Source organism: Lynx rufus, unplaced genomic scaffold, assembly GCF_022079265.1.
Source record: "Lynx rufus isolate CCGP_SWC_20201006 ecotype Redwood Valley unplaced genomic scaffold, mLynRuf1.p SCAF_4, whole genome shotgun sequence".
Classification (NCBI taxonomy): Eukaryota; Metazoa; Chordata; class Mammalia; order Carnivora; family Felidae; genus Lynx; species Lynx rufus.
Window position 1 is genome coordinate 86,726,065 of NW_025814856.1, and position 15,524 is coordinate 86,741,588.

At 36.3% G+C, this 15,524-nt stretch overlaps 1 protein-coding gene across 7 annotated transcripts in view; it reads right to left on the bottom strand.

Annotated features, from left to right (window-relative positions):
• The window catches only part of HGF (hepatocyte growth factor), an 85,173-nt gene extending 71,149 nt beyond the window's left edge, over positions 1-14,024 (bottom strand). The window contains exons 1-5 of one of the 7 annotated variants that reach the window (XM_047094840.1): positions 13,819-14,001; positions 13,430-13,585; positions 6,605-6,770; positions 2,085-2,197; positions 491-605 (exon numbers count right to left, since the gene is read on the bottom strand). In XM_047094840.1, coding sequence (XP_046950796.1) covers positions 491-605; positions 2,085-2,197; positions 6,605-6,770; positions 13,430-13,511 — 476 coding nt within the window. In that variant the 5' untranslated portion in view covers positions 13,512-13,585; positions 13,819-14,001. Of the gene's footprint in view, positions 1-490; positions 606-2,084; positions 2,198-6,604; positions 6,771-13,429; positions 13,586-13,818 lie in introns of all 7 variants that reach the window. The other 6 variants (XM_047094839.1, XM_047094838.1, XM_047094837.1 and 3 more) reach the window with 6 other exon arrangements.
• Between the last annotated feature and the right edge of the window lie 1,500 nt (positions 14,025-15,524).

Below are 15,524 nucleotides of genomic sequence, written 5' to 3' on the forward strand. Positions count from 1 at the left end.
TGTTGATGCCTGGGTGGCGGGGTTTGTTCAAGGCTCATAGCAGTTGGTTTTAGTGTGCAACCAAGGTTGTGTACCACCACGGTTAAAGAACAGTCAGCCCCCAGGATCAGGCCAGAATCTGATCTGCTGCCTATTTATATCACAGTGAAAGCCTCCACTTGAGCTGCAGAGTGCTGTACCTTCTTGAAGGCGAAGAGAGGGGGGGAAATATATGTGTTTTCTTTAAATCACATTTTCATTACTTCTTCACAAATACCAAGATGTATAAGATGAGGTTTTGAGGTAAGATACTGTTAGGCCATACTTAATGGCAAATTTAGTCATCTTTGGATATCAGTCATGAATTCACATAACCCTTGGCTTAATGCAATTCAGTTAAGTTGGGTAAATTATTATAGAACCGTAGATTATTCTGAAGTACTAACATGAGATTGCTAACACACATATAAAAAAGAAAGGCTCTCCCCTCTTTTCTTCATGCTGTTCTTACCTGTGTTCATGTGGTATCATAGAATTCCAAGGCTGGCATTTGATGCCACTCTTAGTGATAGATACTGTTCCCTTGTAGCTACCTCCTTTGCCAATGATGCAGTTTCTAATGTAGTCTATCAGAGGAAAGCAGAGAAAAGTTTTATAACTATGTGTAGCATACTCTGTATATATTTAAAAAGAAAAAAAGAATTCCATCCAAATCTTTAGGTAATTAATGTTTATAAATTATCTCAAATCATACTGACATTTCTGGCCTAAAGTTTATAGTACTTAAAAAAAAAGACTACTTTGGAGTTTTAATTTTGTGAGTATATTTCTGGAAAATAGCAGAGATCAGTCCATGTTCTTAGTGGAGATTAGCCTGTATACTCAACTGGTCAGACAAATTTAATTTGGCAGAATGATTTGCTCAAATATACAGACCATTTTAAGAAAATATTAAAAATAAAAATTAAGTAATTTGCAAATTTTATTCAATTCAAAGAGTTACTTTAAGATAATAAAATAACTGACTTGTCTTTATCTCAGTAAAATTGTGTAAGTTTTGTATATGTGTGTGTGTATGTCTGAGTGATAGTTATATTACGTTCATTATTATTTTCTAAATTTTTGCTAACTTTAGTGCTGCAAAACTATAGACCAATTAATTTGACACAAGCCGTATATTCCTATCAAATACCAGTATATACACTTGTTAGCAACCTAGAAGATTAAAAAATGGTCTTATACTACATTATGAGTTATGTTTAGGATTTACAGAATTACTGGGGTATATAGATCATCTAATTTTCTTTTTTTTAGGTCATCTTATTTTCTACCATAAATTAATTTTAATTTAATTTAAACATCTACCTTCGTAACAAGGAAGTATCTCTGTATATTACCAAATACTCAAATTAAATGGCACAGTATGATTTAAGAAAACGTTAAACTTGATTAAGTACTATTATTATAAATACAATCCATAATTATTAATTTGTGTGATAAGAAATTTATTTGGTAAAATTCATATTTATATAACACTTTCCAGTTATTTCATTGATATAATTCTGCTTTGGATCAAAGTAAATACCTGCGAATACAATATCAAATGAACAAAATAGACACATTAACAAATAATATCATCTTAATTATTTTAAAGATTTATAAAGTATATAATTAGGAAAAGTCACAATTAATGTTTCAAAATCTCCACATTTTATTATCAGCAATCATCACTATAACATCAGTTATTCAAAGTTGTTAGAATTTAAAATACTATAAAATAAGCTCAAAATGTACTATATCTTAAACTATTAACTTAAGGTGGCACTTTCTAAAATGAACATGGGGAATATCAGTTCTAGGAGATGCTCCTAGAAATAAACAAAGAGGGAGGGGGCCAATATAATTATGGAGTGTTTAGGGAGTGTTCTTTTTAAAATACTATATTTAAAAGAGTCAAGACACTAGTATCTGTCTTAATGGAAGAATTGACTGCATAACAGATCTAGCATATGATAAAAAATCAGCAGGAAAGAGCACTGTAGCAGGAAATTACACATATTTTATACTTTATTTTGTTATGAAACATTTAGGGAGAAACTAATTACCTTTGTTTTCATAGAGATCGAATTCATGACCAAACTCTTTTTTCACTCCACTTGTCATGCTATTGAAAGGGAACCAGAGGCATCGTTTCCTTGCTTTATCAAAAACAAAGGCCCTGAAAAAAATATCTAAATGAAAAGAAGGAATACTACTATTTATAAAGTTTTTAAAGAATGGGCACATGGTTTAGCCAAGGAGGGCAATATAAAAAGATATATGATTACATATGCATATAAAAATATGAGTGATTTTTGGACCTACCATTTTGATGGCCAAAGAAAGAACAAAATTAAGTTTTCATACATGTACATTTAAATATCAGAATACTGTTTGGAATGTTCTCATGTTATTCTAAATGATGTTTAGACAAATTAAGACTTAAACAAGCCAAATCAATATATAACACAACGCTTGGGTTACTTCTGAAGACTTTTTTTTTGTAAGTACACAACAAGTTGGAAGATTTTGTTTATAGTTATATACTAATGATTATATTTAAAATATCGTGATTAATTTCCAAAGTTTGTAGTTGTGTAAAGTACACTCTAAAGTGACATTTCCTAAAATGCATTAGACAAATCACCATCCAGGAGATTCTACTAGCAAAAGGGATCTGAAATCAAATATTTGGAAAATTTTGCATATTATAGAACTTCTTGGTGAGTTATAAAGCATGGAAGCTTATTAAAACTATGAAAATCTTGTTATTAGGATAGCTGTTTATGTAAGTCAATGTTTCCTAAATAGATTTGCTAACTTGGGAATTTTTAATTTAAGAAATCTATTAATAACCCATAACATATGCTTTTGATATATCGTCTTGAAGAAAATTACTAAAATGTGTCACTCCTACAATTATCATTCCTACAGCTAATTATATTGGATGTTGTTGTTGACTAAAAAAAGTCTTGCTAAAGTAAAATGAGAAGTAGACAAAGCCTTTAACTGAGCTTAGTAAAGAGCACGATAAAATTTTCAACATATTAAATGCTACCATGTCTTACAATGTAGAAAATGAAGTTGGAATTCTGACCTGTTTAACTTCCTTTAAGAAATGGTACTAAAACTCTTTCTCACTATGTTCATGCTAATCACAATGTCATCATGTACAAGTATCCAATTAAAAGAAACATAGCATTTCTAAGAATAAGGATTTTTCACTTCTAATCCATATAATGTTTTGAGAACATATAGTTTTCTTATAATTTTAGATATCCCAAATTAGCCATTTATTTCTTAGCAATTTGCCAAATTTAAAATATTTAAATAAGGGGAAATAACTTTTATGAAACATGTAAAATATGTTATAAAATTATTTGAAACATTTTATCTATTATCTCTATTTTTATTTATTCTATGTCCAAAATATCCCAAAAATTATATTCATAAACGTTGTGCTTAAAGATATGTTGAAGTATCTACCTACAAGAACATCTTACAGCTGAAAGAGTAATTAATAGCAAATCATGAAAGTATATCTTTGCAGTGGTGGCAGAATAACTTACGAGAGAATTGGCTAATGATAGACTTGAATTTTGATCTGGTAGATTGTAGGCTTATGCAATACATGTTAAATTCCCTATTACTCTATTACAGCACCTTGGTGAGGGGCATGTTAAATGACTTTGAACACATAGTAATTAGATAAAGAGCTCATATAAACTAAACAAAAACCTAACTACAAATTTTAAAGTTACAGAATCAATAACTTGCCACTTAAGTTCACATTAAAAAATAAAATCATGGGGCGCCTGGGTGGCTCAGTCGGTTAAGCGTCGGACTTCGGCTCAGGTCATGATTTCACGGTTTGTGAGTTCAAGCCCCACATCGGGCTCTCTGGTGACAGCTCAGATCCTGGAGCCTGCTTCCGATTCTGTGTCTCATTCTCTCTCTGCCCCTCCCCCACTTGTGCTCTGTCTCTCAAAAATAAATAAATTAAAAAAATATATAAAAAACAAAATCATACCACACATATAATTACTCATCAATTAATAATATTGCTTTGACATGAGAATGCCTTGGAGGTGACTCATGAGTCCCATCAGGAACATGCAAGATTTGCCTCTGTGAATACACAGGTGATTGCATCCAAAAAGTGGGTATCAGAATTTCCAGCTTGCTGTCTCCATTCACCCTTTTCTCTCATTCCATTTAATGCCATATTCTCTCAGAAAGTGTTTCCTTGTCTCATTTTATGCCTCCAAATAGAATGGATCCAAACAGTCAGATTCTAGAGTAGCATCTTGTTTTAAGTTTGACTTTAAGAGTCTTTATCTTATCCTTATTTTAATTATCATATTCCTTTCATACATGTAGATTTAGGTTTTCATACATGTAGATTTTTTTGTCTAGTTTTCTCGTTATATATGTCAGAAAGGCAATCCCAATACCAGTTACTCAATCATGGATGGAGGAAGAAAGCCTCATATTTTCTTCTCTTGAGTCAAGTCATGGACAGCAATTTTCCGAGGAGCTTAGAATCAGGCATTCTGGTCATCTTTCCTACCCAGCAAAAAAAGAACTTCAATCTCTGTAAAATCAATATTGTTGATAACTTCTCAAGAGGAGGTATTGTTTGAGAATGTTCCACCCTGCACCCGTTGAATCACGGATGCTTTCATAAAGTATTACTGGTATTTTCTAAGCATTTTTGCATATTTGCCATTGCTTTTCAGTGATTCTAGTCCATATAACAAGCCTGCAAAAAAAATCCTTTAAATCATTAAGAGTCTAATTTCAGAGTATCACAGTATGCCCATTCAGTTCTGAATAACTAATATATTTAGTGATTCCAAACACATATGTATATTTGGGATAGACAAGTGAGAAGGATGACACATTTCTGGGCAGAGGAACTTTGGCTGTACAAAGGTTTTATACATGTGGTTTTCTGCACAGGTTGCCATAAAATTGAAGACTAAATATAACTCAACCAGAATATAGTAGGAAAGTATGAAACCTCATATGTGGGATATGTAAAGATTTTTAATCAGGTCACATGTGTTCTTTAATGCAGCAAAATCATTTTAGTTCCTCTTGAATAAAACAAAGGGAAAAGTTTTTCTTTTGTTTACTAGAGATAAGGCATGAAAAATGTGAAAATCGAGAGGTCACAATGCCTTCCTTACTTGTAGATTCAGGAAAGTGTGTTTTCAGATTCAGAGTTAAAAATCAATAATGAGATGAACTTCTCCCATTTCCTTCGACTCACCTTCCCAAGCCTGTGAGGGGAAAATACAATAAATCTAACCTCCTCAATTGCAAAAAAGAACATCACTGTAGATCTACACAGCTATGACATTGATTGAGAGTAGTTTTCTCTAATTCATTTTATACAATCCCAAGGCAGGAAAGTCAGGGAAAGAAACAGAATTATCACAGGAATATACATGCAAAGTCAATTCTCCACTCCCCTTGCCAGGAAATCTCTCCCAGAAAGTGGCAGTTTGGCAAGAAAAATACTTCCAGAGGAGTTATAAATGAATAGAAAGGAGACAGTCTCTCTTCCTACATCTGTCGAGGACCTTCTCTGACCATACTCTTTCCCTCAGGCGCCAAACACTCATTTATCTAAAAAAAAAGGTAAGATGAAAGTAGGGTCACTTGCCTTGACTTTACTAAAATCTGTATTCATGGGACATGTCACTGCCCAAATGTGGTCATGAATAGAATTCAAAATTGACAAGATACCACATGCAATCCTGTCAAAATAGAATGAGATAGGGAATAAAGGGGTGTCAAGTAAGTGAGAGGCTGATTGTTTATGTGGAAGAATGGGGAAATGCATTTTCTTCTGGCAACTCAGAAAATTATTCAGATGCAATTGTCTCCTTCATGGCCCGAAACTCCCAAGTTTTATCCTTGGGCTCACTGGCAAAGTAGGAAGGAGTTCTTCCCTGTGAGGTTAGGCAGGGAATTTCAAAAGATAAGAAAAGTCGCCTTTGGAATCTCCTCATACCTCTTTGAATTGCCCCATCACTTTTCACCTAAAACTTCATCATCACTATCCCCTAACTCTTTTTGAATAGCCTTTGCTGCTGACACCAATCCCTCTAGTCTTTTAATCTAATTCTCTCAACACCTTTTATTTCAATCCCTTAAGACAATGACGTAAGTTGCAGTAAATTCTGGCTCTTGCCCAACTTATATTCTGAAAATTCCTCCACTCCTCTTGCAAGAAAAAATAAATGTTTACTCTGAATAGAATATTTTAAAATGTTGGATAAAAGGCAATCTAGTTGAATTTTAGTTTCTAAAGTTCAACTATTCATAAGATGAGAAAACACAAATTCCATAACCAGAGGCACTGTGGATTCTAAATGATATCAGTTTATGTGCTCTCCCTTACTCACGTTTCCACCAACTGGGAGCAACATCTCCTGTTATAATGAGTGAAAACTCAGGTCAAGCTTATACTTTTAAGGGCAAATTACATGAATCCAAAAAATGGGGGGAACCATGATGATAATTAGTAGATGCTGTATTTGGAAAATTATCCTAAGAACAAAATGAAGCAACTTACTTGCAAGTGAATGGAAGTCCTTTATTCCTAATACATCTATTGGCACATTGGTCTGCAGTGTTCATTTTTTTTGTTTTTATCTTCAGTAATGGGTCTTCTTTAATTAGAGTAGTCTTTGCTGACTTTTTGAATTCATGAAGTGTGTTTCTTCTTTTCTTCTGTCCTTCTATTAATAATAATAATTTTTTTTAAAAATGGAGGAAAAGCTTTTAAGGCTCATATAGAAAAAAAAAAATGTCCTTAAGGATCATCCACAAGATAGTGATTTTATCTGACAACATACTAGATCTCCAGGGATTGGGGGTGAAGTGAGGTGGGGATTGATACTCTCAGATAGTTAAGAGCAAGAGAGGAATATTGTAATCAGTGAAGAATAAATAACTTGTCATGTAGAGTCACTCATCTACATTCTTTAAAATGAAATATGGTTTTAAAAATTAGGACAGAGTTCACTCTAAAGAAATAAATGACATGATATTCTCCAAACAGTATGTAAGCAAATGCCCGGGCTTATCATATCATGCTCTATAATTAAATTTGTCATTTCCTTCTACAGTTGGCCCTTATGTAAGTTATAGAATTAATTAGATAAGCCAACTCAATTACATGTGAGCAACTTCTCACTAGAAAATGGCACAGTGGATAAATTCTTCTGACTCTCTTTGAAGTATTTCATTTTACTCAAGTTTAGCCCTTCTCGTTTCCTACATAAGTGTTTTCTGTGCTTTGGGGCACTATTTCTTAGTATCACTGAATTGTCTTGAAATCAAGCCAACTACTATAAATCAAATGTGTGTAAAACATCATCCTTTAATGTAGCAGTATCATTTTTCTTCATGAAAGTATTCTCCAAAGCCCCTAGATAGCATGAAGCCTCCTATTAAAAACATGAAAAACAGAACTAAAACATCCTAAAAGACTTCATCTTGTAGATAACTTCAGAGTATCAAGCGCTTACTTCTTTATTCTCAACTTGCCCAAAGTTACCTAGTTTCTAACGATGGTCGCCATCTTCACAATGAGGATGAAAATGTCTAAGAGACTGCACCTATTGTGTATTAAGGAGAGGCATGATTGTGCCTCTCTTCTGCCTGCCAGTTCTTTTGAACATCCTTGTAACAAAAGCGGTAATAATATATTCATTCTTAAGATGAAGAAACTGAGACACAGCGAAAAATTAATTGCCCCTTAAGCAAAACTCATTTGAAACCTAGCCGCCTAGCTTCAGAACCCCCATTCTTAAACACTCGTGATGCCATCTTTTTTAAAAGAATTATAAGAAAGTATGTAGAAATATGGCTTACAAATATTTTTTGAAGATCTGGTTTAGGGCTATCAGTAGAGAAGAAATTTGGATGGTAAGACAGGAAATGCATTCCTGCTCTTTATATGTGGTGAAATATGCCAAGAAAAGAGGGTACAATTTTTGTGCAGAAAATTTGGAAATATGGCTAGCAGAGTGAGGTACAAACAATGGCATCATATTCTCAAATTTGCCAGCAACCACTGGCTCCGGTTGGTTTATTAAACATGCAGATGCTATTCATTAATGTCTATCCTAACCTGAAGTCCACAATAAATAAGAGAAAACATGAAGTCCTCTAAATTTCTGGTTCTCCGTAAAACTCCAGAACACAATCCCCAAAAGACTGGTACTAATTTCTGTAATAATGTTTTCATTTTCAACTTTTCTTTGTCCTACAAGATGGAATGGCTATGGTACAACAGATATAATTTAAATGACATTTTAACATAGAAATTCAATCAACCAAATAATCTATCAACATGTTATTTATTGAGTGTGGACCAAATGCCTTGCATAACGTTGGCAGACAGATGATAATTCTGGCATTCTTACTGACTTGCCAAATGACTTTGTTTAATTACCTGAAATGCTAATATACCAATTACTCAATCGACAAAATGCAAGTTATGTTATATTTGAAGCTATTTAATTATTAAGTAAATATTTGGAAGTTAATTTGGATTAAAAAATGTTATTAATATGCAAAGTTTTAGCTTTGTTTCTGAAATTCCATTCTTTAATTTCTGGCATAGAGAAGAAATTGTTATTCTCCCAAGCAAAGAAGTGGTATAATTCTTTTCACATTTTGGTTTCTGCCACAGGACCATGTTAATGGGAGATACATTTCTACATTAAGAATTTCTTGCTTTGACCATAGTGCACTATCTCTTAGGTGCTATGAAATGTTTCACGGAATAATAATCATCTGATTTCCTATATACATATGAGTATTTCTTAGAAAAAATAGTAGTTAATGATGCTGAAAATCCAGTAAATAAAACTGTTGGTTAAAAGGAAATGTGCACATATACTATATATATGTGTGTGCACACACGCGCGTGTGTGTGTATATACACACATATATGTTTGTCATATCTATGTCAAATAAATTCAGTTAACTAACAATACAGAATTAAAATTGGCCTCATGCGTGTGTTCATTATACATGTCTAGGTGTGAGAGAAGAGCATAAAGCTAAATTTTAGAAGTGTAAGGCAAACATTAAATTAAGATATGCATTTTACTGTTTATCAAATAAAAGAGGACCCCTTGTCAATGCCCCAGTTTCTTTTCTCAATACCATGCAATATGAAGGCAAGTATTGAAGAAAGAGTTCTCTGTGGGATTATTGTTTGTGTTTAATTCTACAGATCCTCAGTTGTCCTATTGAAATGTGTTAATGTGTGACTGTGTCTCACAAAAGTAGCCTAACTCTTGCTTGCTGATAAGTTTTTCCATCACCACCTTTCATCTAAAGATCAAAAAGCATTCAGAAAAGCAAACAAATCTACGATTTTCCTTTACTAGATAACAGACAGGTGTGAAAAACTTGTCTGGGGCTACAGAGCTTATCAAAGGCAATGGGAGCCAGGTATCAGGATTCCCTTTCACTATTTGTTTCTCATGATTTAGAAGCTTTCCCTTATAATTTAGTAATTTCTACTAGGTCAGTAACAAATTACTATAAAATGTGAGGTTTAAGCTAGCTGTGTATCATGTAATCCAGGCATCTATAAAACTAATTTCTTCTTCAATAAAAGAAAAATTCAAAACAGAAGTCGTTCAAAAACAGAATGTGAAAATAAAACTCCTTTGCTGAAAATAGTTTCAACTTTTTCTTCCATATGTATTAGCAACTGATGCTTGTTTTACTGAAAACAGTTCAAAGACCAGCTTAATTTGGGAAGAAACTCAAAGAAATATCTTTGGATCAGATTTTTCTCTACTATTTTTTCTGCATAACTATTAGTTGAAGTTTATAAACAAAATATTGAAATGAAATCAAAGGGTGAGAGATCACCGCAATTTTGTCATGCTTTCTTGTACTTTAAATTACAACTCCTTTCTCCTCTTCTCCTAGTATAGGAAAACATTCTGGAAGCTATATTTCTTGAAGAACCTGAAATCCCTACTTTAGAATTGAAATCATTAGGATCTTAGTGAAAACCTACAAACAGAAAGTAGGGTCAAATGTATCAAGGTGCTTGAAGAAAGACACATTTCTCCCTCTGGTCCGTGGCCTCACACTCATTTCTCTCAGTACCTCATATATTTTCTTCTCTGTATGGTCTAACCATTGACTTCAAAGGAAAATCATGCAAGGAAAGGATTTGCAGGGTGTGGAAAGAAGCAGGAATCTGGCTCCACATATTCTGAGAAACCTACCCACATGATTAGTGATTAACAGCTTGAAGTGGCAAGATGTTAAGATGAAAGTACACAAATAATTAATGGAGGGAACGGTAGTGACTGGAGACTTTAAACTTCCCAAAGACAAGAATCATAAATACTAGTCCACATTTTCATTTTCATTGCTGTTATCTAAGGACTTGGATTTCACAGTTGGTATTTGAGAAGCAGCAAAATAGTCTCTTGCAAAGAAAATGGAGCAATAGTCAAGGTGAGATTCAGGGCCTCCCTTCTTCACCTTCGTTCGGCTTCCTTGGTCATTGTCATTGTCATAGAAGCCTCCGTCTGGTCTCCTCCCTATTTCATCCAACAACTTTTTCTCCACGCAGCAACCAAAACAACCACACTGAAGTACAATTTAAGTCAGGTATCTTGTCAACTCCAAAATTTCCAGCTGCTACCCATGATGTTCAGAATACTTTGGCACACCATTCATGTTTGTGCATACGACCTTATTTTAGTTTCTCATCACAGGCCATGGTACTCCCTCTTGGTACTGAGGTACACCAATCCCACATGCTTACCTGTGCTCTTACTTTCTCACCTCTATGCCTTTGGTCATTCTGTGTTGCCCTGACTTAGGTACCGATCATACTACCATCCATCTTTTCATACTCAACCTGGATACCACATTTTCCCCAAACTTCTTACACTAGAAATGAACTCTCAGTCATGGTATAATAGTGTTCCTAACACAGAGTTTTTCTTACATTACTTAGCAAAGTGGATTTTTAAAAGGCAATTTCAGTTAATTTCACGGCTTCTGGCTTCAGTATAAATAAAAGAAAAAAACCAGCACATACTTCATTCTCATAGATTTGAGTCAGAATCTCAGCTCTGTCCCTTTACTATGAAAAGATAATTAAAGTCTTTAAAATCAGGTGCCCCATGTAAGATGACCAGAATAATGCCAATCTTATCAGAATTAAATAAGTTCTTTTAGAGCTTGGCCCATAACAGTTGCTCAACAAATGTGGGTTTCTTTCACATTTGTTCATCTTTATATCTCTCACAGGTTCCTGGACATCAAGTGCTTATTTAGTGCTTCTTTTGTTACAGGGTACTGGATATTAGTTTCCAGTGTAGGTAGAAGCATATAGAGGGTAATTCTATGTAGACCAACTCCTATAAAGATGGCCGGGGTCACTATATTGCATATTTCTTAAGAAATATTTTCAATAAAGTATCTCCTTAACACATCCTGCTCATGATTGATAGGCACCTCATTATAGTATCCACTTTCATTCTCACATTGTATTATTTTACAATATGTGCAAATATAGACTCATGGGATAAATCTAAGAGCATAACAAAAGCAATTAACAATAAAAGCCCTAAATGTTCAATGTGAGATGATATAAAAAAGGACCAACTTTCTTGGTATGTTCTAAGAGGACTGTCCATATTCTCCAGTTTGGAGAATGTCATTAAAAAAAAAAAAACTATCAAAATAAACTTACCACCCAAACCAAGCCAGACCCTCTTTTGATGACAATTTTAGCATTATCCACTTCAGGAATTATTCACAGCGTATCTGTAATCCCCAATTGTCCTCTCCTTGCCTGCCAGCACACTCTGGGGCTGCATTCTCCCTATACTCAGGAAACGCAGTCATTTCAACATTAGCCAAAGTGAAACATCATTACGAATGTATATCTCCTGCCAAAACTCCGTAATGCATGCCAAAAACAAATAGACATTGTCTATGGTTGATCTACTGTTTGGGTTTTCCACATTGTGTTTCCCTCACATTAGCACAGATGATTTCAGGTAACCATATTGTACTTCAGACCATCAACGTTTGAATCTTGAAAAATGAAAGCCCTGAAGATATTAGCCATGCTCTCAATTTATGCCCTAAACCTCCTGAAATCATCAGTGTCTTCTGAGAGTTCATTTTAGCATGACATACCTCAAGCATGACAACGTGCTTGATTGAGCTAACTTCTTTTTCACCTCTTCAGAAACCTTACCTAAATGTTTTCAAATCGGCCCTTCCCACACAGTGTTGTTCTCAAAAGGACCACTTCACAAGATTGAAGAAGAAATCCAGGTGGGCTGAATGTTTTTCCTTGTCAGTTAGCAAATTCTTGATGTTTTCAACCCTTGCATTACATCAGAGACTAGATCAGAGTTCCAATAAATTTCATATTTAACTTATCTCAAAAGATATGGCCGGCTCTCTGGTTTGTGTTATGAAAAGGCCATGTCTACCATGTGGGCATTTGTTCCATTCTTTTATTCCCCTGTGCCCACCCGTGGTGCTCACTACCTTCTCCCTCTGGCATCTCAGCCACTACCATGATAATACGACCAAATACAGATGTTTCCTCTTGCCCTGATAACAACAGAAAACTTCCCAAAGCGGCAAATGAAATCTCTACACTTCCAGGAAGGTAGTATGAACTCACCAGCAATTCCTTCCCAACCTATAAATTCAGGGGAGAAAATGGGAGGCTGAAAGGACCCCTTCTGCAGCTTTAATCAGAGTCACACAATTTTTGCCTCCCTTGCACTGCAGTTTCAGAGGGCAGACATCCATACCCAGACAGAATGAGATCTTAGAAGACAGGCTTTCTCTTTCATTTTTATAACATGCATATACTCAGGGCTTAATCTGCCTTCTCCAAATGAAAACCTGTATAAAGTCTTCATGTAGCCCTGAATGTTGACTGAGTGACGTGGGGTGGTGGAACGTCATGGAAAATATCCTCTGGAAAGAAGTGAGTCCCTGCTGTACTGACAGTCCCTCTCCCCTCTTCAGACCAGACCTTCTGTTCAGCCTTCAACTTGTCCAAACCAGCAAAATTCCAGCCAGTGTTAGCACTTCATTCCTGTCCCACAGTCCACAGCTAAGAGGCTAAGAGAGCCCTGGGATTGGGTTGGGGGGTGGGGGGGAGCGCACTGAGGGGATGTTAATTATCATTGTAAATGCCTTGCAAACAGGAACAGAATATCAAAAGGAAGCATAAGGAGAGGTTTAAAGGACCCAAGCCACACACAGAGCTGAGGAAGGATGCTGGGGATGGGGTGGAGAGAGTTAGGAAAAGGCAAGGTTAGCAGGAGAGAGTTAAAATCGTAATGATGAAGAAGAAAAAGAGAAGACTAACCTGCATAGGGGATGGGAAGCAGAAGGAGGTGGAGGAGGACGTGCTGCAGCAGCAGGACTGGAAGAAGTTTGGTCACCCACATGGTGCTGCTGGACGCGCTGGCGGATCCCACTGGAGGAGATGCCTGGCTGAGAGAAGCCTGTTCCGACTCAGTGCCTAAAAGAACCAGTCGGCTCTGAGCTGCTTTTTATTGCGATGAGCTAAGTTTGTTGTGTGATTAACTGGAAAGATCTAGGTCTGAACTCCCTCTTACGGTAAGAAACTGTTTAACAACAGCCCTTTACTCTCTTCCACCCCCTTCCTTTCCTCACTAACCACCCCCCCAACAACACCAAAGAGATCCCAGCTCCCCGCGCCCCCCCTCAACTCTGCTTAGGAAAGAAACTTACAAAGAAAAGGTCACCTGGCCTGAGGCCAGCTCAATTTGGAAGCTCGAGCTCCAGATCCCTGTGGCTCCTATCCGAGTAGGGAAGGGAGGAGCAAGGCTCAGCCCAATAGCTAAATCAAGGGACAGGCAGAGGACCAATTCGCTAAATTTAAACAGGAAAATACATGTGTTTACATGTCTCTTTGGGAAAAGAGGAAGGGGAAGCAGCATAAGAAGAAAGCAAAGAGCTGCCTTTCAGTCAAATGTGCTTTAGCTCCTAATCTGTCTACTTTCACTGCTAGCGCAAACTAGGGATTCAAAACACTAGCACAGGTTCCTTGGGGTGTTAGAGACGGAGCAGAGAGGAGGGAGGCAGGCGAGGAGGCAGAACCAGGCGGGTCCAGCCCAGGTAAAAAGAGTTAGGTAAGAAAAGGGTGTGGTATTGTGGGGTAAAAATAAACAAGCAAAATGAAAGCACCCACGGTGTCAGGTAAGAAAATTGCCCCTGCCCAATATCCGCAGGGCAGGCTGCTTTTTTCAGAAGCTGTACTACCTCTGCAATCACCACAAATGTGCCTGAAGTGCATAAAAGAAACTTGTCTGATTGAGGGTTGGCGATAAAATGTGTTCATGCTCTCTCTTAAAATGTCTAAGAGATTAGGATTATCTACTGCCTGTCCCCAACAGATAAATGTAGCATGGACTATGTGTCCTTATACCACACACACACACACACACACACACACACGCACATGCGCACACAGGCGTGAGCCGCTCTCATGCATCTATGTCTATATGGTGCGCATATCTTCTAAGACTAACTTTCACTGGAAATTTCTCAATCTGTTTTAATTCATGAATAACTAATGTGCCTCTCTTCTCCAGTTCCATCCCTCTGAATACACCCACCAGCCTCCCTAAATCTACACTGAGAGATAAGGAGTTTGTGTGGATTGGCAGGAGTGGGGGGGACTCATGTCTGCAGAATCTGTGAGATCATTGCTCAGAACGCTCATTTTATTGAAAGGATTTGTCTTTGCATCTCCAGGTGATGCTCAGATTACTTTGGGCAAGATGGATTTATTTTGCTTTATTTTGGATGGATTCAGGGGAAGAGTTGCCCCCATGCATCTCTGAGATGCATCAACTAGGAACCAGTGTCTCTGCGGGCAGAAGAAGAGATAGCGGGTGTGATGTGAAAATGACCCTGGGGCCACGTACAGCTTGGACGGAAGTGTATGTGAGCAAAATTAAAACCATTCACACTACAGCCTTCCCTTACTGCATGGCTCTCATCCCTCCTCCTCCAGCTCTGCCCACTCCCACCTCCAAAAACACGCTTGGTTTAGGATTGCTAGAGAAGCTTGAGATTAAGATAATTACTTTTGAGCAATCTATACATTATATTACCATTTCCTTCTCTTTAATGATTTTCTCCTTATAAAAACAAAACCAAGCAAACTGAAAAGTCATTTGGTAGCCTCCCTCTACTGTCCCAAGTATCCATTTTACTTTCCTTTTTACTTTGCGATACACCTTTTTGGAAAATCTCAATTTCAGTGTATTGCCTGACCACGATCTTGAAAGGTCCTATAGCAACTCTTGCGCTTTATTAACAAGCATTCAAACTCCTTTTAAAGAAGTTAGATTTTTCTATAAATAAATACATGTAGGTAAAGAATAAAGGCGACTGATCTTTGTATTTACTTTCTCTCTGTCTCAGAGAAA